At 39.4% G+C, this 21,744-nt stretch overlaps 1 protein-coding gene across 1 annotated transcript in view; it reads left to right on the forward strand.

Moving 5' to 3' along the window:
* LOC108800146 (heparan-sulfate 6-O-sulfotransferase 3-like) overlaps nt 1-20,999 on the forward strand; it is a 66,117-nt gene extending 45,118 nt beyond the window's left edge. The window contains exon 3 of the mRNA XM_018572093.1: nt 19,786-20,999. Coding sequence (XP_018427595.1) covers nt 19,786-20,494 — 709 coding nt within the window. The 3' untranslated portion in view covers nt 20,495-20,999. The remainder of the gene's footprint in view (nt 1-19,785) is intronic.
* The last annotated feature ends 745 nt before the right edge of the window (nt 21,000-21,744 follow it).

The following is a 21,744-nucleotide window of genomic DNA, read 5'->3' on the forward strand; positions in this document are numbered from 1 at the left end:
ATGAATTAAATATAAAAAAAGAAAAAGTTTATTAAAAAAAAAGAAAAATAAATATATTTTAAAAATTTGAAAAAATTAAAATAAAAACATTTTCGGTTTCGACCTGACAATTTTTTTATTTTGGTTTCGTTTCAGTTTTTACATTTCTACTTATTACCAACACTTTTATCTGTAACAGAAAAATTACCGCCAGTTCACAGATTAGGAAACTGGATGTAATTATGATCAATTCTAAACTAGCGTACAGAGAGATGCCAATGCTCAGATTGGGGCATAAAACAGAAAAAACAAAGTCTGAGGCGCAACTGCCTTCAGGGTTGAATAGGTGAGGGTATGGCAGGGGTTAAATGGGCTGGGGCATGCAGGTTAAATGCTGCCCGAGAAGCAGTTTCGTAGATATTTATCCCTCCGTAATGTGATCAATATCAGGGGTGGAGGGAGAAATAAAAACAAAAAACAAAAGAGGTGCACATGAAAATGGAGGCAAGTTGAACGGTGTGTGGTGCATATATCAACTCACCGCGAGGTTCTTGGGGAAGTGTTGTCATCGACGACGGGGTTCCTGTTGGAGGCAGCGTCCGGCGGTCTCTTCTGGGACTGGGTGCAGGGATTCAGATGCCGGGTCGGGGTGCGATTCTATCGGATGCCTGTGTGTGGGACGTGCTGCTGGGCTGCTGGACTGCTGGGCTGGGTTGCGATGACTCGGGTCACGTTGTTTCGGCGGAGCTGGAGCGTCTGGTCTAGTGGCGGCTGGTGGACGTCAACCACGTCCTGTGTTTGAGGAAAATCTGGTACGCTGGCGGGTGGGGGACGCCGATCACGTCCTGTGTTGGATACGGAGCTTGCGGTGCGGGCAGTGGCTCTCTGTACGAGGTGGCTGAGTGACGAGGTGCGCAGGCGCCGCCGAGCGACGGCGGTCGTGTTGGTCCAAAAATGGATAGGACGCTTGTGGTAGTCTAGGCAACGCGTTTCGAAGATCACGTCTTCTTTATCAAGCCAGGGTAGGAAAGACTGATGTGGCGGGAATCTTTTTAAAGGGTGGGGGTGTGTGGTTAGGGCTTGTGGGCCGTCCTGGGTGTGTTTTTAGGGATATTAGCATAGTGCATGTGGCTCACGGTTGACCCCTTGTGGGTGTTTTTGAAAATGACAGGAGGAAAAAAGTAGTACAAGAGAGCAGTCATAAAATGATAAAATTGGGCTGGGATGAGAAGTGGTTGCATACTAGCATTAGTGTTAGATGATGGTGCTGATTTCTAAGTCTTCGTTGAGGCCAGAAGGAGATAATGTGTTTAATTTATAGATCCAATATGTTTCTTGCCTGCACAGTTTCTGGAATCTTTCTGTTGCATGCAGGTTTTTTGGCATCTGTTCGATTACAAAGACCTGTAGGAGTTTGATGTTTTTTTGGTGCTTATGGAGGAAGTGACGGGGGACGCTATGTTCGGTGTTGCCTCAGATTGGGGCATGTATGTGCTGGGTAACTGTCAAATATCTGAGTGTCCTGTTTACAACAGGTACATGAATCGCTAGTTGCGACACTTGTGGCAGAGACAGAAGCTGGAATTCCAACACTCTTTATGAATTCCAGTGATTGTTTCTCTCAGCTAACATAATAAAATTAAACTTGTGTGTTGTCATGTCGATTAGACCTTCAATAAGTATTCATAATCAAGCACAGAGTTTTTAATAAGTTGTGTTACATCTCATCCTGTTACCTTTCTTTAGTCAGTTTTAGAGCAGAGGTACACAGACTGTTGGGTAGGACTTCTAATGGGGTGTCACAATGTATATTCAGGATTTTAGACATATAACACACCTTCTTGTGAGTTCCCTCTTAGGGAATAATAGAAAATGAACAGTTAGAATTCACCCAAAACATATTGGCATGTAAAAATATGAGGTTTCAACATAAAAAGGTTTAAGAAATGAGAATCATTGGTGTAGTGATGAATGTTGTGTGCATATGCCAATGAAGATTGCTTCTGAGAGTAATGGGATCCGACTGTTTCATTGATCTCTATGTATAAGTGGCCATTTACACTTACGTGCACATTAACATATGCATTTTTTCTGCATTGCATTAAGGCAGCCCATTCATTTTGAATGAATTTCAACAGATAAATTAATGTGACTGCACCATTTTGACAATGCTATGCACTATGATACTCAGAGTATTCATATTTGTGTGTTGTGGTACATTATACAAAAGGTGTGTTTTATACTATACAGTGTATTGGGGTACCATTTAAAATATAGCAGCACAAGGCAATCCACATATACCAGTGTATTTACATGCATTGCAATGTGAACAGCAGCATGTATGAATCCAGTCCAAGACTAAAATCTCTGTAGAGTCCCTTATATATTATTACTACTTAATAGTAAAAATGCTATGATTGTACTATGGTAATGCAATGGACCTATTCTGCATGTCAGTGAGAATAGAACAGTATCCCATTAGGGATGAGCCAAATGTACCTGGGTTTGGTTTGCGGGGTAGTCCCCATGCTGTTCAAACCAAGAATGCAGAAAAATGCTTCACAAATCTTGTAATTGAGAGCAGATGGCAGTGGACATATTCCTATGGATTCTCTAAATGTTCCTGGTATGTGACTGGGTATTCTTTGTAAAGTGAATTTTCACCACATTCACTAAGCAAAGTAAAAATTCCCTTGCAAAGTGAAAATTCACTACTCCTTTAGTACAGCAACCTCAATATATTCAGTGTCATTGGCATTTGTGTCCACTTTGTTTTAGGTCTTGCTGCAAGTTGGAACTTGTCCTCCCTGGAATTTCTGCAGCCCTTGCCAGTGAAAAGATTTATGGAGTAAAAACATGACATGTGATCGAAGGAAGCCCAGCAGCTATGCCTACAAAAATAGTGTTTCACAGAGAGATCATTTTAAGACTGATATTGATTGGTGTAAGATAGATGCATCTTAGAATGTTATTCTTTGGTGGATCATTAATCTTCATATAGCCCCACTATGCTTTCCCAAGTGTTTAGCTCTTGATGCCGATGATAAACAGTGCTATTCTGTCACACACATCTGTTTCTGTTGTAAAAAATCTGCCATGGCATAGCTGTAAAAGTTAGGAGAAGCCTAGAAATTAGCAAAACTCTTGAGACATTTGTAAGTCTTTACATTTTAGTGGCTTATGTTTTTTAAAATCAAAGAGATTAGGAAAAATGTTTGCAAAAAGAACAAGTCAAAATTCAGAATGCAGAATGTATGCTATTGTCTGAGACTGCAATACCAGGTATCATTTGCCATGCCATTTTACCATGCAGGGAATAAAAGCACTTTTATATAAATATGGTACTACCAGAGAATGTGTTAGAAATATTTAGCACAATTATTTCAGGTGTCGTGGGCAGAGGTTTGGTCCTTGTGCAGAGTGAATCTTATGACTGGAGAAGTAGCATCCATTGAAAATATCTATCTCTCAATGATTTGAGATGACTAAACGTATGCTTCACAATAAAGCAAGTCTTTATCTGCCCAAAACATTGGTCAGTAGATAAAATAGCATAAGCCTGTAAGCGCTAGAGCATAATTATTTGGGGTACAGTTGAAGGATAAGCACTTGTCAGGATTGTATATAAAATGGTTTACTTTTACTTATACTGTACCACCTAATTTACAGATACATGAATCTTTAAAGGTTTCAGATAGAATACATTCTTTAATTACAGGTACAGTATGCTGAGGTCAAAGGTGTAAAGGGACCCATAAGGTTCTGGGGCCCCAGCATCAAAGGAAGATTCAGGGCTATCATGCTCATCCTCGCCTTAGAGCTTGGTGAGTAACTGACCTAGTTTGAGCCTTTAAAATCAAATCAGCAATGGCATATTCTATATTTCTATCACAACTGTTTCCTTTTGAGGTCAAAGCCATAGCCTTTAATGCAATCACTCACGTTGTGTCCCTGTGTCACAGCTGCCAGGGCCATGTGTTTATAGGGGCAGATGCTAGAGAGTGGCAACACAGGCTTTCAAATGAAATGGTCCCTTTGTGACTGTACAGTCTCAACATATCGCAGCACTTGTTTAGCTGCATGAGCTATCTTCACATCAAAACAATATTTTACAAATTTGTCAGAAGTTTAGTGAACATATTGATGGAATGAATAATAGAAATCCTTATCACTGGGTATATATAATTCCTAGCACATAGCAACATTTTCAGATTTTCTTGAAGTATATATAGTTAAAGTGACAATAAACTCAGAAGTTAAATCTTAAAAATACATTCAAGTACCTCAACTATTAAAGGAGAACTATGGGGTTAGGGCTTTTCCCCATTGTTCTCCCAAGGGTAATGGGAGGACACAAACTAGCATCCTCCCGTCACCCAAAGCTCAGTATACCGCGAGCACTGAGGCGCCGCAGCCGGAACAGATCCCGTCTAGATCCACCAGCTGCGTGAATGACAGCTGGCACTGCCTATCTAGGGGCAGAGCCAGCTGTACCCGCCACCTCCCCGTCCGTTCCGCCAGTCAGCGCTGGAGGATCAGACAGGGGAGGTGGGGGATCCCTGCAGGGAGTCGTGAGTGACAGTCACGGCTCTCTGCACGAATAGATCGCGAAGTGAGCGAGCGCCGGTATGTGTTCGCTCACTTCCCGATCTACTGAGCCGACCTGTGACAGTTTCATTGTCACAGATCGGCTAGAACTATGAGGATGAGTGAAAAGCACTCACCTCATAATTCTCCTTTAACAAAAATGTATCTTATTTGTGTATCACTCAGCTGTAGATCCTCAAATCATCTCTGAATTGGTGCTGACATTGTCCTTCCGGAGGGTGGCTATTTTTGTTCTCCATGGTCCATGTGTGTGTTGTAAAGTAGTCATCACTCCAAGCTCACTCCTGTGATGGACTACAATCTTATATTTAGTTTACTAACTTGAATTGAGATTGTAGTGCATCACCAGAATGAGCTTGGAGCGGTGAATACTTTACAACACACTCGGGGACCATAGGGAACTAAAGTAACGACCCTCCAGAAGAAAGGTGTCAGCACAAATCCAGAGATGATTTGAGATTCTACAGCCAAGTGATACACAAATAAGATACATTTTTGTTAACAGTTAAGGTACATGAATGGATTTTTAAGATTTATTTCCTGAGTTTAGTGTCACTTTAAGCAGCACATCAATGTATATACCACTACAATATGCATTGAACTATTAAACATAGTTGAAAAGCTAATATTAAAACATATAAATGGTTTCATATGTACAATGAAAAAATGGAAATTCCCTTTCTGCGTCATCTATAGGACACCCCCTATTTACCCACTTTTCTGCTGAGCCCTACATCAATACCCTTTAAAATGTCCTCTTCTCAGGAGACAGATAACACTGTGGTTAGAAGCTGGATCTAAAGGGCAATTAGATGTCAACAAATGAATAAGACTTATTCATACTAGATGTCTTTGTATGTACAGAATTGTGCTGCCTTTTGCAGCGAAAGCAAAATTGGATGTGATAAAATCATTAGCTTCCAATAGACCTTTTTCCCACCAAAGGGATATATTGTAGTGCATTGGACAGAATTCTATGCTGCATTTGGGTGCACTGGTCAGCATTTTGCCATTGAGCTCAGTTTAAATTTTACGAGTCTCAAACATTTAAGCGCTCATCATACAAAATGCATTTATGCATGCATTCTGGCATTAACACGCCCTAAATAATATTCTAGGCAAATATAAGTTAAACGTTGATCTGAATTTAAAAAAACATAATTGTTAAAAAATATAAAAGATTTCAGGAGCTAATTTAAAATGAAGACACGTGAAATAAATATTTGTTTACACACATCTTACATTTAGGTCAATAATCCTTTAGAAATAAAACCATTGGACTCACTGTTGCTCCCCAATCCCTATATGAGCATTAGTTGGAATTATAAGACTGAGTTAAAGTTAAGTGTTAAAATTTAATAAAAGTATCAAAATCAGAGGTTTTTATTACATACAGAGAGTTTCCTACAATGTTTGATGATATTCTGAGAAAAACAGAAAAAGACACATTTGCCTGCTGTTTTTGTGGCAGGAGACACGTATATTTCACAGTTTGACTCACCTGATGGACTGAAGTGGCACAGTTGAGGTTAACGCCTTCGTTTTCTCTTCTCATTAGTAAAAGGTTAGGATCATAGGGTTCACTTGAAAACTTTTAAATAAGTTGGATATCTGATAACTGTTAAGAAAAGTACTTGTTACTGTCACCTACCAGCATCCTACGCAGCAAAAAATCCTCATCTAGATGTTGCATTAGGCCATCAAAGTTGGACAGGTTTGAGCTATTTATTGCCAGCTTAAGGAGAACCAGTCAGTAATGAGTAGGATCTGTTAGAATGTAAATGTAGACTCTTAGGTTGTTATAACAGTGCAGTCTTGCCTCTTAGGGATAGATATGTACAGTATGCTTTTATCACTTGTATCCTTTTCACTTCAGAGCATACATGGCAGCTTAGTGTGAAGATTTACATTTTTACAAATGCCCACTGGTGAATGGTTCTCTTTATAGCTACCTTAAAACTTTAAGTGGTTAACCATGCATGCATTGGGCAAAGTTGCAGTGATTGCTTGCAGGCTGATTAGCTTACAGGTTTTGTACAGACATGTATGCTGCGGAAAAATTTGGTTCGGTTCGGATATTTAGTTATTTCGGAATTCGGGATTCAGATACGAAATTCAATGCGGTTCGGGTTTCGGATTCGGACTAAATCCGAATGTCATTAGTTTTGGATGAGTTTACGAATATTTGTTGCGAATACCACAGAAAACCATATACAGATATTAAATACTAAAGCTGAATCTCCTTGACCCGAATGGCATTCGGGATCCGAATTTGCGAATGGCATTCGAGAGCTCCCGAATGCTATTCGGGTCTGGGAGCCTCAGCTTTAGTAATATATAAATATGGTTCCCAGACCTGAATGGCATTCAGGAACTCTCGAATGCCATTCGGAAATTCAGATCCCGAATGCCATTTGGAAATTCGGATCCTGAATGTCAGTCTAGGTCTAGGAGCCTCAGTTTTAATATTATATGTGTATGTATATATATATACACATATATATATAGCTCCCATGTTGCTGTAAGGAAAATTTGTGTTCAGACCCATTCGGATGCACTAAACCAAAAAAACATATCTGATGGGCCAGAAAAGAGACATGTCCGATTCAGTTTAGTTTTTGAATGAAATTCGGACGGGATCCAAAATCCAGAAACGAAAATTACGATCTGGACACATTCGGATGCGTTGGGATCGGAAATTCAGATGTGTCTGAATGCCCGAATTTCAGACAATTTGTCTGAAATTTGATTAGGAATTAAACGAATCGCACATGTCTAGTTTTGGATTTGGCCAGAGGTCTTCAAAGTCTGTAGATCCCTTAAAGCATATTTCCTCTTTGCATTCATATCCTTCTATCTGTGTTTTGTGTGTTCCTATTCACACAGCATACTTAGAAATAATTTAAAAAATATATGTCTTACCTTATAGATGTTTTGTTGCAGCAGGCAAGATGGCTGAATCCCGTTTTTTTTCTTTTTCTGAGCACCTTCACTATGTTCTGCCCTAATAGAAACACTTAGGACTGAAATTTGAGGATTGTGTTTCTCTCATTACCTTCATTACCATACAATGCACAAGAGTTGTAGTCCTTTACCCTTTGTTAGGACAGGCAGTGCTCAAATCTACTTTACAAATTTTAATGAACAAATCCCTCACCCCTCACCAGGGGCGTAACTAGAAATCACAGGGCCCCATAGCAAAATGTGGGGCCCCGTGATTTCTAGTTATACCCCTTGCAGAGCCCACTCGAGATCCCACCAGAGGGTGATTTTGCAGAGCCGTCACCATGTCACTATGCAGGGTCACCATCAGATGGGCTGGTCGCACTCCTTACCTGTCCACCTTCTCTTCCTCCATGGTCGCTGATGGGCCCCGCCTCCTCCTTTGTCACAGGGCCCGCCTGCTCCCCTGCTGCTGACCACGGGCCCGACTCGTCCTCCACTGCCGCTGCTGGCTCTCATTGACTCTGTGGAGAGGAACGCGCTTCTGCACAGATTACTGTCAGTGATCAGAACAGTGACGTGTTTGTCTACAGCCGCCAGTGAAAGCCACCAGCAGAGGATCCCATAGCGACCCAGGCGGCCCGCACGGCATACGCCACTGCCCCTCACAACTCCTCCTAACATTACAAAGAAGGAGAAGCAAGTAGAAATGTTAACCCTTGGGAAGCCTAACCCAAGTAAAAGGAATTTAAGCTGCAAGAAGCATTTTTAAAATATTTGTTAACACATATACAATAGGTGTTATCTCAATTTGGCTAAATGTCCATTAGCCTAATGCTAGCCATACACACTTAGACCTCTCTTGTTCAGCCCATGAAAATATAATTTCATTTCTTAACTGTTTCGCTGCCAAGGCCTTTTTTTTCATTTTTTGCACACATGATATAATCCACATTTTGTGCCTTAAAATTACTTCAAAACCCCAAAATATTATATATTTTCTGAAAGTCAACACCCTGTAGAATAAAATGGTGGCAGTTGCAGATTTTTATGTTGCACGATATTAGTGCAACTCTTTATCAAACCCAAAAATTTAGTGCCCCAAACCACAATAAAATACCCATTTGTTTTTGTAAAATATAAAAGATGAGGTGAAGACAAGCAAATAGATATCCAACATGTCCGGATTAAACGTTGTGTGCGTCTGTGAAACAGCAACAAATTTCAGTACACCAAAAGGTCCATAGACAAAGCTTTAAAAGCCCTACAGGTCATCAAAGAATTATTGCTCTCACTCTGGCGTGTGTGGCGATACTCAACATATATAGCGCAATCGACTTTTTCATACGTAGGCACACACGATGTGTGTTTGCGTGAATGCACGCACGCTCACGGGGTGGTAGACTTTAAACATTTTTTTATTATTTTTACATATATTTTTTTCTCCTCCCCAGCTTCGCACCAGCAAGAGGGGCAGAGGAGGCCAGGAAACACGGCAGGGGTGTCGGGTGGGGGCAGGCACTTTACCAGCCCATAGAAGCGATCTGGCGGCAGCTGAGCCGCCAGAATCACTTCTAATGTAAAGCCAGCAGCCAGCTTTACAAAGGTAAACAGAGTCCTGGTGGCTAAATCTGCCAGGAGTCTGTTTACATGGCCATGCTGCCAATGACGTACTAGGTACGTCCGTGGCTGTGAAGGGGTTAATCCATGCTAAACAGTGTGGAAGGAGGAATCTCCCCTACTGGCTATTGTATTAAGACAGCCAGCTTCCACAGTTGTCTGAATACTCAAACAGAGATTGCATCTGCTTGGAAGCAGTAGCTGTTCGCCTAACAATTTTCCACCCAGATCTTTTGATTTTTCTATCGAAGTTTGTCAAGCTGGATGGTTGCCAATAGGGCAGAAATCAGAAAAAATGGCAGCTGTGTATGGCAACCTTAAGCGAACAAACAACAATAGACAATTGGATGGCCAAAAATACACAAATACTGTGTAGGTACAAATACATTGTAACAGATATTTACAAATGTTATTGTTGGCTTTTTCACACAAATAGCCTTGCGAGTAAGGTTAATTAAGGCTTTTAAGTGCTTAACAAATGTTTATCAAATGAACTCTACATACAAATGTTTAGTATTATAATTAGAGATAAAGTCAAGCCTGAGCTAGTGAATTTCTTATTATGTATGCGACAGTCAAATATGAGGGGAAAAATTATGACTCTCTAATTAACATCAATTTACTACTTTTGTTTATTAAAAAACATGATAATCGTGGTGGTTGTTAATGAAGGTGGATAATAGCATGGGCTAAATGAGTGACTCTTTACACATGCTTGTGCATGACATGCATAGAATTACTGTGTTGCTGTTTTTATCAAATCCCATTTAAACTGTGCCAAAGATGACAATGGCCAATTGCTATTTAGTTCACCTGGGGAGCTTACTAGGCAGAACTGCACTGCCACAAGCAACCTGCTTTAATATTGTTTACCATACATTTTGTGCCTTGGTATATCCCATTATTTCCCCTCTACTGATTTATGTAAGTTAGCGCAGCCTTCTAGTTAGACACTCCCAGCCTTTCCTTCCCCAATTAAAGGAAGTATGTTTAACCCCTTAGCGACGGGAGATGTACACTGTACATCCCCACCACGAAGTGCCCAAATGACTGTGCATGCACACTGTACCTGTGCAGCTATTCATGGTGGTTCCAGAATGCAGGTGAAAGCTGAGATCAGCGGTTACCATTCATTAATGGTTGCCTCACTAATGAGGCATCCATGAAAGAATTAAGCAGTTTTAGACATCCAATCACTTTTAGTGATCGGGTGCCTGGCAGTCATAGCAGTGCTGTGTGAACCGCACTTCCTATCACTGTTAGGCAGCCGTACACATTGAGATTAGCAAATCCCGATGTGTACTGGCCTATTGCTGAATGCATCAACATAGAAGCATTCGGCAAAAGTTGAAAGCTGTTTCAGGCTTCTGATTGTTGTGGCAACCAGCCCGAACGATCAGAAGTCTTTTGTGACAGTGAGTCTGACATGTTGCAGTGCATGTCAGGCTCACTGTCACTAAGGTTGGCTGTCCCTAGGTTTGGGGCAGCCTAATAATAACCAAAAAAAATTAAATGATCAAGCAGTCATAGTAACATCTTTTCACAGTGACAGCTTGATATAATTGAAAAGCCAGTGGTTGTAAACACTGACATGTCATGTACCCCCTTCTCTCCCTGTCAGCAAACACTAACAGCGAGAGAAGTTAAAATGTGTGAAAAAATAAAATATAAATGAAAAACAATTGTATATATTTTGTGATGTTTGGGGAATTAGCTGGACCGCAGGACACAGGCTTTATCAGACAAACTGCATTTCATTTCCACAGCAGCAACAATAAACAGTCATTTCCTTCTTCAGTACAGCAAAACAACTTGAAAGATTGCTTTCTTCAGCATGGGAATAATAAACTGTACCGTTTGCTTCCTTCAGCACAGAAAAGAATAACAGCCTCACCGGCTTGGATAAAAAACAGTAAAGATGGCGAGCGCACTACCAGAGTAATGGCTGTTGGCGGGTTTTGGTGATACTACCCGTTGTGAGCGGCTTCTCCGTTCCGCCGACAGGTCCCAGCCTGGCCAGCTGAGTACCCACGGCGACTGACCGCAATCACATCTCCAGCTGCATGACACCACCCCAAGCTTATGGCAACATCTACAAAGTCCAGCTGCAGGAGCCTTTCGTGACCCAAGCTGACAGCACCATCCATCCTCCACCGGCAGGACACTACCACATCCATCTAACAGTGAGTCTTTAATCGCAGACATCAACTTTAAGCATTACACCCATCCATAAATCAATCTTTTTATTAACATATATTCCTGGGTTGTAGCGCCCTTTCTCTGTTTTTCCATATCACCGGCTTGGATGGTTTCAGTCCACAAGGTTATCACACTCTTAACCTTAGGCCTGGTTCACACCTGTACATTTTGTAGCGCGCTCAACGCTCTACGAACGCTCTAGAAAACGCTCAAACATGAAAATCCCATTGTTTTCTATGGGTATGGTTCTGAACGCGCTACAAAACGGCCTACGCCTGAAAAGGTACATGAGCTTCTTTGCTGCGTTTTTGTTACGCGTTTCCATTGGGATTCAGCCAAGTAGCCCTCGGAAACGCGCGTTTGTCGCGCGTTTTTTTTTAACGCGCATATTCGATACGCCTAGGTGTGAACAGAGCCTAAGAGTTTCTCTCAGCCCACAGGCTCCCAGTAAAGTTCAACTGCTTCACAGCACCAGTACTTTCATCTGCTCCACAGCCTTGTCTGCAAACATTAATCAGGGCTTCTCTCTCCCTCTCTCTGTCTCTAGCTTCCTATCCTTTTGAACACACTTCCTGCAGCAGGTGTTAACCCATTTCTGTCCCTCAAAGGGACCACAACCCGAACAAAGGGAAACATACACCTATCCCAGGACCCATCTTCTGGCGTCCTGTACAATATATAAATATAATTTTAAACTATAATTATTAGAAAAATGAACCGCTCACAATGAAAATCTGCAGCTGAGCTGCAGATTTCTTTTTAACTGTAAGTTAATTTTTTTATATTTAACCCCGTCATGACGATGTTCAAAGTATGTTACTGTCACTAAGCGTGACACTTAGTAAACCCTAGTGACAGTGACATTGTATGCCACCTGTCTATCCTTGTGATCACTATTAGCTTTTAGAGAAAAAAAATTAAACAGTTACCTTTCAGTTTTAGGCTGAGAAGTACAGAAAAATGTATGAAATCCTAGGGAAGTGAGGTGTTTCCAAATAAAGGACAAATACATGAATTGGTTTTAATGCATGTTTTAGCTATGCTAATTTTCTAAAAAAAAAATAATAATAACTAAAACTGGGGAAAAATTAGGAATCTTGTAATTTTTTTCTGACCTTTTTAAAGGCTCATTTGCAAGTTTTTACTAAAACAAAGGTACGGGTAGCTGGGCACTGCCATGGGGAACATGTACCAATGCAAAAAAACACCTTTTATAAAAATATCATCAAAGGAAAGGGTCTTTTTCATGTGGCTAAAAGGATAATTTTGAAAATACACAAATCCTTTAAATAACATGCATGGCAGATGCATTAAACCTGCATGTGAAGTTATGCCACAGTATATTGTAGATTTTTATAGGTGAAATTAAAAAAAAGTGTGGTGTTCCCACTATTGTTGAATCCAGACCCTTATCCATGCATGTATCCTGTTTGGTCCCCAAGAAAGGGAGGGCAGCGAGTGTGCCCCTCCCCCCCCCTTTCCTGAACCATTCCAAGTCCCATACCTTTCAACATTATAAATGGGGCAGCAACGCCTTCCCAACTTGTTAGGTACCTTGTCCCGAAGTTTAGGGACAAGGACCTCTTCCCCACATCTGGCCCCCAAGAGGATGTAGGGGTTTGTAAAGAGGGACCTTATAGGAATAAAGAAGTGCAATAAGGGTGCCCAGATATCCAGTTGCCTAGGGGAATATGTACAGGGGTACATTCATACCCTATAGTACTCATTCCAAAAAAGAGTAAAAACGTAAGCAAACACACCAACACTAAAGCTTGAATATATATCCCCACTGCCCAACAATGATTTGCTGCTGCCACGATGACACGCTGCACGATGATGTTTCCATGTAGCACACCTACGACACATTACAGAATCCCTGGTGCTGCAGCAATTTAAATCCAGATCATATGAAGACAAAGGGGCCTGCGGCCTGCACTTCACCAACAATATTAGTTTCAAACTGTAGTGGAAATTAGAATTTACTTTAAGGCATTTGTTTTTTTTGCATGATTATGTTTATGCTAAAGTTGACAGGTATACATGTGTCTCTCATTATATATGAAGCAATGAGGTTTTTTGTTTTTTTTAAATGAGTGAAATATCACCAACGGTACCAACTAAATACATCTTTTTCCCATAATAGTGGGTCTAATGAAGTCCCTCTTTCCCTAATAACCTGGTTGGTATGCTACTTGAAACCTATATTTCTATCCACAAAAATAAATTGTGGATAGATAGCTGGGCAGCGAAGTACAGAATTGAGAACCAGAAGAGATGTCAGGGTCACAGGCTGAGGTCGAGAGCAGCGGATCAGCGAGGTACCAGGCAGAAGGCAGAGAACAATACAGTCAAAAGGCAGAGGTCTCAGTGGCAGGCAGCGTGCAAAAAGAGTGGTCGAGAGACAAGCCAAGTCAGGTGCAGGAAGCAAGCAGATAGATCAGATCACAAGGAAATAGGAACCAGCTGAAGATCTTTCAGAAACTCGTGCACATTACATGCTTGTTTATATAGGCCGGTCTATTGGTGCACGTCCTATGCAACTTCCTGTGTGCCACCCCTTTGGTCCACGCATCCTTTCATGAGTGTGTGATTCCATGCATGTCCCATAGTGCACTCTTCCATGCGTGCCTGCGCACTAATGCCTGTGTGCCAGTACGTACTGGGCTTTTCTTACAACTGAGCCACATCAAGACAGCAGGGGGCCCAAGTTTGGCTTGGAAGTAGAGTCCCTGGAAATCGGGAGAGCTAACCGGGAGGTGGTGCGTTGCAGAGTTATCTCTGAACTGGCTCACAAATTGGCCACATGTGAATTATGTGTGTGCCACGTGAGAACCTGCAGGTATCCCACTGCACTCCTGACTAATATACCCTTCGTGAGATGGGTGTTGAAGTGGCTGCAAAAATCATAAGTAGTAAAATATGTCACCAGCATACTGGGGATCGGTGTCCAAAAAACGGCTTTAATAGCGTATATACATTTGTTGTAATAATAACAACATTTCTGGTCCACACAGGGTCCCTTAATCGGGCATTATATGATGTCATATTACACCTGATGAAGGGACCCTGTGTGGCCCTGAAGGATTGTCATTCTTGTGCCAAAAATGTATATACCTCAATAAAGGTGTTTATTGGACACAGATCCTTGGTGTGCTGATGACATACTTTACTACCACATAAGAATCTGCCACTGCAGTGCTTTGTGTTACCGGGTCTGGGAGGACTCCTTAATGACTGGTAGGATCCCCAGTGATTGGCGAGCTGTCACCTCTGTGTGTATGTGTGTGATCGCTTGGGTGGGAACCTCCCAGAAGCTGTACAGGGCCCCATGACTTTTAATGATGTAATAATTAAATATAATAACTAAAAACAGGTAACTTTGGTAAGTGAGGAAATACAGTATAACTGTCACAACTTGGTGAATCAGATGATCCCCCCATTTCCAGACTTAAATGTTTGATGAGACCCAGGCAAACCATTATAAATGCCAGTTATAAAGGACTAGCAGCATGGTGTGCAGAGAAAAAAATACTAGGTGGGACAAAAGGCAGTGGACCAGGGAAATAAAGAAAATATATGAGAGACAAGACATTGGTCTTGCTGCAGAACCACAAAATGTTCCAGTAAGTATTATCATGTAAATGTTGGTTGAAGTCACTTCTATAGAATTCGGTTTTAAAAGTACTTTTCTATGGTACACAAACACTTTATTTAATTATTCATAGATAATTCTATAATTAATATATTTCTTTGGTTTTAATGTGCTGTGTCTTGTATGTTTAGTTTGAAATTCACATATCTGCAACTGCAGGTCTTTGATGTAAGGGTTTAATCTATTTTTATTATTAGGTCAGTTGTGTGCATGTGGCAAATTACATACCTTCAAACTACATCGAAGTCTTTTTATTCCCTATTTTCTATGCCTCGTGTTTTCTTTTTTTCACTGTGCACAATTTCTTATCTCTGCCATGCAATTATTTAATAAATTTTGACATCAATAATTTTAGCATGAACAAGAAAGGACATGAAGATTTCTAGCAGCATTGTTAGCCAGGTCAGTTAAGCAAACACCAATGTTTCAACATAATTTGCGCAAGGAGTATTTTAGGGTAGTAAAGGTCAAGACAAAATGACAAGCATAATAATTGCTATAATATTAATGTAGCAAAGAGAAAAAAGAAAGTTTAAGCTAAAATTGTAAGTGTCAAAAACCAGCAGCAGAGAGTTTAAGATGTAGTCACTTGATGGCCATAGATGGGAATATGTGTCAAGATGAACGACAGGAGCTGAGACAACTTCCTTTCTGTTATGTGTCACAATGCAGTTATCACGCGCCTTCCATGCCTATAACAAAGAGATTTCCAAACACATTTTCCTAGGAAGATCCTGCACCTTCCAATCCTTACCAAGCCATCTCTGTAAAATCTCAAATAAGCAGCATTAAAGCTGAACTCCAGCCTAACCTCCAGTCATGCACAGTTACACAGGCTCCTCTTTAAAATGGCTTACTCTGATTTTATGGCACACTGAGAGCTTCTCACATTAGAAGGTGCAGAAAGTCAGATAGAGCTTGCTTCATTTCCGGGCTGGGGGACGTCAAGCATCATATAGCTTTTTCCTTACTATTGGAGGTTCCACATCACATGTGAGTGTTACCAAGGGCAGTCTGTAGGTAAATGCAGTCTGCCTAGGAACACGCACTCCTCCAGACAAATATCCACCCATCAAGACATCTTGATATTTGCATAACTCCTCCCAAGTGCCAGACTACTATCTGCATCAGGTATAAAGGCTCATTAGAGGATTATTGAAGTAGGGTACTGTAATGTTTTAAGGAATCTATGGATGACACTCTGCTGGCCACTCCCACCAGCTGTCATCTGCCTATATTGCAAAGAAAGGTGCAGAGACCCAGTGACGATATCACTGGGTCCAAAATAAAGTACCGTATATACTCGAGTATAAGCCGTCCCGAATATAAGCCGAGGGTGGGAAATGAGGCAGCTAATGGTAGATAGATACCAATAAAATTACATGAATATTTATTTAAAAGAAAAACAATAACCTAGCTCTGTAAGTGGAAAAGGGGGTACAGGGCTACATATTATGTACTACGGATCATTTAACCCATTCATATTAGCAGAGGATAATTGTAAATCTATTGTTCAGTGCATTCTATATGTAGTATATAGTACATGTACATATAGAGTGCCTGCAACAATACATTTACAATGATCCTCTGCTAACATGAATGGGTTAAATGATCCGTAGTACATAATATGTAGCCCTGTACCCCCTTTTCCACTTACAGAGCTAGGTTATTGTTTTTCTTTTAAATAAATATTCATGTAATTTTATTGGTATCTATCTACCATTAGCTGCCTCATTTCCCACCCTCGGCTTATATTCGGGTCAATACTTTTTCGCAGTTTTTTTTGGTAAAATTAGGTACCTCGGCTTATATTCGGGTCAATACTTTTTCGCAGTTTTTTTTGGTAAAATTAGGTACCTCGGCTTATATTCGGGTCAATACTTTTTCGCAGTTTTTTTTGGTAAAATTAGGTACCTCGGCTTATATTCGGGTCAATACTTTTTCGCAGTTTTTTTTGGTAAAATTAGGTACCTCGGCTTATATTCGGGTCAATACTTTTTCGCAGTTTTTTTTGGTAAAATTAGGTACCTCGGCTTATATTCGGGTCAATACTTTTTCGCAGTTTTTTTTGGTAAAATTAGGTACCTCGGCTTATATTCGGGTCAATACTTTTTCGCAGTTTTTTTTGGTAAAATTAGGTACCTCGGCTTATATGCGGGACGGCTTATACTCGAGTATATACGGTATGTAATGAAAATTTTAAGTTTTCAATTAAAAATATAATTAGTATGTTGACGAGAGGGGAAAGGAGAAACTAGGTAAGGTAAGGCAAAATTAAGCAGATTATACTTAAGCTATAAATGGCTGTTCCATTTTGATGTATATAGCCTCTTTAAAGATTTTTATGAACCAGTTGTCCTCGCTGTCCAAAATGTGATCCTAACTTTCCTCGAGCACGTTCAATGAGTGTACATGTGATCTCTGTCTCCCATGTGTGTATATCTGTGTGTGCAGTCCCCTCTGATAGTATGTTTTTGATCGCTGTCACCTCTGTGTGTATGTGTGTGATCGCTTGGGTGGGAACCTCCCAGAAGCTGTACAGGGCCCCATGACTTTTAATGATGTAATAATTAAGAACTAAAAACAGGTAACTTTGGTAAGTGAGGAAATACAGTATAACTGTCACAACTTGGTGAATCAGATGATGCCACCATTTCCAGACTTAAATGTTTGATGAGACCCAGGCAACCCATTATAAATGCCAGTTATAAAGGACGAGCAGCATGGTGTGCAGAGAAAAAAAATACTAGGTGGGACAAAAGGCAGTGGACCAGGGAAATAAAGGAAATATATGAGAAACAAGACATTGGTCTTGCTGCAGAACCACAAAATGTTCCAGTAAGTATTATCATGTAAATGTTGGTTGAAGTCACTTCTATAGAATTCGGTTTTAAAAGTACTTTTCTATGGTACACAAACACTTTATTTAATTATTCATAGATAATTCTATAATTAATATATTTCTTTGGTTTTAATGTGCTGTGTCTTGTATGTTTAGTTTGAAATTCACATATCTGCAACTGCAGGTCTTTGATGTAAGGGGTTCCTCGAGCAGTATAGAAAGATTGCTGAGCCTCACACCCTCCTATGTTGGGCCATTTTTTGGTGAGCTCTTTTTTGTCTAACCTATGTACAGATCCTTGCATTCCTTACTACACTGGACTGCATATATCAAATGATCTCCCTAGTAAGGAATGAAGAAACAGGCGAGGACTCAGCGGTCTTCCTACAGAAGGAAGAAGAGACATTCTTTTGAGTTTGACTCAAGTGCAAATGTTATTTATTCCTATGTATATGCATATTTATAAGGTATTAAATGGGATAAGCACAAAAATCTACAAAGTGAATATTTATTCCTGAATTGAAGCTACAGTTATTGTCCTTGCCTGTACTGGCTTTGTGATAAATGAGCCCATTGCAATTTAGTCAAAATGATTACACTAAATATCTTATGACTGTTTCATTTTCAGAGAGACCTCTCTAAAATTAGCTTTATGATCTACCACTAATAGTCTATGGTACATCCTTTGTACTGGGAGCTGTTTAAAAAAATCTTTTGGGAATACATGTAATTTATATATATTGTTTTCTTGAAGAAGAGCAGCTTGAGAGTAGACCATTGATTATTAAAAACAGCAAATTTATGATGTCAGGTGTTTGCAAGGATGTTGTCTAGAACCATTTTATTAAAATAGGATATTGGGCATTTTCCCTAGGTACAGGTAGGCATACTGTCTATATTCATTTTCCTAGTAACTGAGGTTGGACTAAAATATTGCTTTAAAGTAGTATTAAACTCTCAAACTTGCAAAGCTTTTTAATTATTGACTATACATTCACCCACAGGGTTCCTTGACATGATTCCCCATACCCACTTTTTAAAGCACTTTCCCCACTAATTCTTACACTGTATTAAGTTTTGTTTACCACACATCTGGGCTTTCCAGTTTTTTAAAAGGAAATTCAGGTCTCAAATACTTTGCTACATGTGTAATATGGTGAATGTAGCAATCTATTGGCTCAAACTGTATATTACATTGATTTAATAAGGTAATTAAAAAATATTGTTTATAAATATTTTTCACTTGCTACTTTCACCAAGCAGGTTTGCTCGAGACAATTTTTAACATGTTTACTCGGGTAACTTTAACTGCTTTCCTGAAAGAAACACATTGTTTATACAGCTACATACCTTAGGCTCTATTTTGTACACAGCTGTATGAGTTCTCCTTTACCCTGCTTTCTTTATATGAGGTTATACTTCAGTGAGAGAGAGAGAGAGAGACAGTCACAAAGGCAGAAACATGTTAGCTTTTCTTTAGAAAACCCAAAATGCTATGTAATACCAGTATCACAGATTAATTATGTATTGAATGTTTAATTATAAAATAAATATTTTATTATTCTTATTATAATAATAAAATTGATATAAAACTTTGGTTTAAAAATTGTACATTCTAAAAACAATTAAAATATAATTTACACAAACATTATAGTTTAGATTATAGTTTTCAATGAAGTATTACCCACAGCTCAGGTTCATGACTCTATAAAACATTTTAGATTTGTTGAAATTAATGTTTCCTTTGTCCCTACAGGAATTTGTTTCTGCTTATTTTATTTAACATTATGCATCCATCTGAAAATGTAAGATTTTGTAAAAATGTGGCTCTGTAGATCACATGAACTAACATGTTCTTTTCTTTAATTATTTTGTTTCCAATGGACAAAAACACATGAGTTTTTTATGATGATAGAATAATATTTCTCTTTCTTCCTTACAGGAACTTTTATTATATAACAATGTTGAGAGACCCAGTGTCCAGATACCTAAGTGAATGGAAACATGTCCAGAGAGGTGCAACCTGGAAGGCATCCCTCCATGTCTGTGATGGAAGAAGCCCCACCCCTGATGAGTTGCCAACATGTTATCTTGGGGATGACTGGTCTGGAGTCACTCTTCAAGAATTCATGGACTGTAGCTATAACCTAGCTAACAATCGCCAAGTCCGCATGCTGGCAGACCTTAGCCTAGTTGGCTGTTACAACTTAACTTTTATGAATGAAAGTGAAAGGAATGACATTCTTCTACAGAGTGCCAAAAATAACCTTAAAAATATGGCCTTTTATGGCTTAACTGAATTTCAAAGAAAAACACAATACCTGTTTGAAAGAACATTCAATCTCAAGTTTATTTCGCCATTTACACAGTTCAATACTACCAGGGCTTCAAATGTGGACATTGATAAATGGTCTCGTGAAAGAATAAAGGAACTTAATTATTTGGACGTGCAGCTGTATGAATATGCTAAGGACCTTTTTCTACAACGTTTCCAATATACCAGACAATTAGAGCACCAGAGGAAGAGAGAGAAGAGAAAGGAGGAAAGAAGACTTCTTAGAGAACATAAATCTCATATTCTGCACAAGGAAGAAATAACAACAGAAATCGCCACGACTGAAGATTATAATAGTCAAGTGGCAAGATGGTGATATTCCCAGGTTTTTCACTAAAAAATATAGATAGGGTAATGAACATTCATTTGTTATCAAATATTTTTAAAATCTTTTCAATTTGAACTTTTCAAGCCTAAGTGATTATGTCAAGGTGGTTATTTCAAAGTAAATAAAAAGTTGATAAGACAGGAAATGATAAAAGACTTTTCTGAGCGTTTCCTGGATCCGTTGCACTTTGTCAGTTTGTTTCTATGGAGTGTTACCATAATACACAAACATTATTCTTCAAACTTCTTAAACTCCTTTAATTTTGTGACATGGTCTTTGTTGACATCTTACATTAAAATCTCAGATTAAAAAGTCAGCTTTAGACATGCAGGTAGAATTGTGAAAATGTCAAATGGACTATTGTGCTTTCTTCAAACTGCTTGTCTCCTTTTTTTGCAGTAGATTGAATTACCTTCTTTTTTTAATGTGTACAGTGTGTGATAAAATGAAAAAGAAAATGTTGTGTTTCATTACTAGAAAAACTACAGAAATTAAAATATTTACTTAAGATGTATTCCTTTTATATGCCATTTTTCCAACAACTGGCTATGTTCAAGACAAGACATAAATTAAGGACACCTTTTTTCCTTAATACCTCCCCATCCTATATTAAAAACAAAGTCCAAAAAGACATCTCACCCTCTCCATGCTTCAGCCATGGTCTATGTCTCCTCCTCTGCTGTTCCTATTCAGGGTTGAATGATGGCCAGCATCACGCAGTCCACTTCTTTTGAACCCATGCTGTCATGAATGCTGTCAGTGCATTAACACACAACCTAGGCTCACAGAACCCCAATCCAAAGTGTTGCTCACAAGTCCTTATGTGAGTGTTCCTAAGTCCAGGGGAAAGAATCTAGGAAAAAAGAAGGGATTGATGATGTTACCGGACCAGCTAGAAGTTAGCAGATTTAAAAGGTATGTATGAAGCATTTTTTTAAATGTGTCTGGGGGCTTTAGCAAGAGAAGAGGATGAAGAGGGAGAACAAAGTGGCACTCCACTTTAAGGAAACTCTTCTAGATGCAGTCAGCGGTACAAAGAACAGTGAGCATAAGAAAAGAAACCAATCATATTTCAGTTTCTTACTTTATTTACTATTAAATATGACTGATTTGTTTTTCTATACCTCTACGCTCGGCTGTTTGCCCTGTTTTATTGAATATGCCAGACAAACTAATTTAACGTTTTATGTCATGCTGTACTGTGTTATAATGCTCAGCTAAAACATGTTATGAATATA

The sequence above is a fragment of the Nanorana parkeri genome, unplaced genomic scaffold (genome assembly GCF_000935625.1).
Source record: "Nanorana parkeri isolate BGI_ZX_2015 unplaced genomic scaffold, ASM93562v1 scaffold1936, whole genome shotgun sequence".
NCBI classification, from domain to species: domain Eukaryota; kingdom Metazoa; phylum Chordata; class Amphibia; order Anura; family Dicroglossidae; genus Nanorana; species Nanorana parkeri.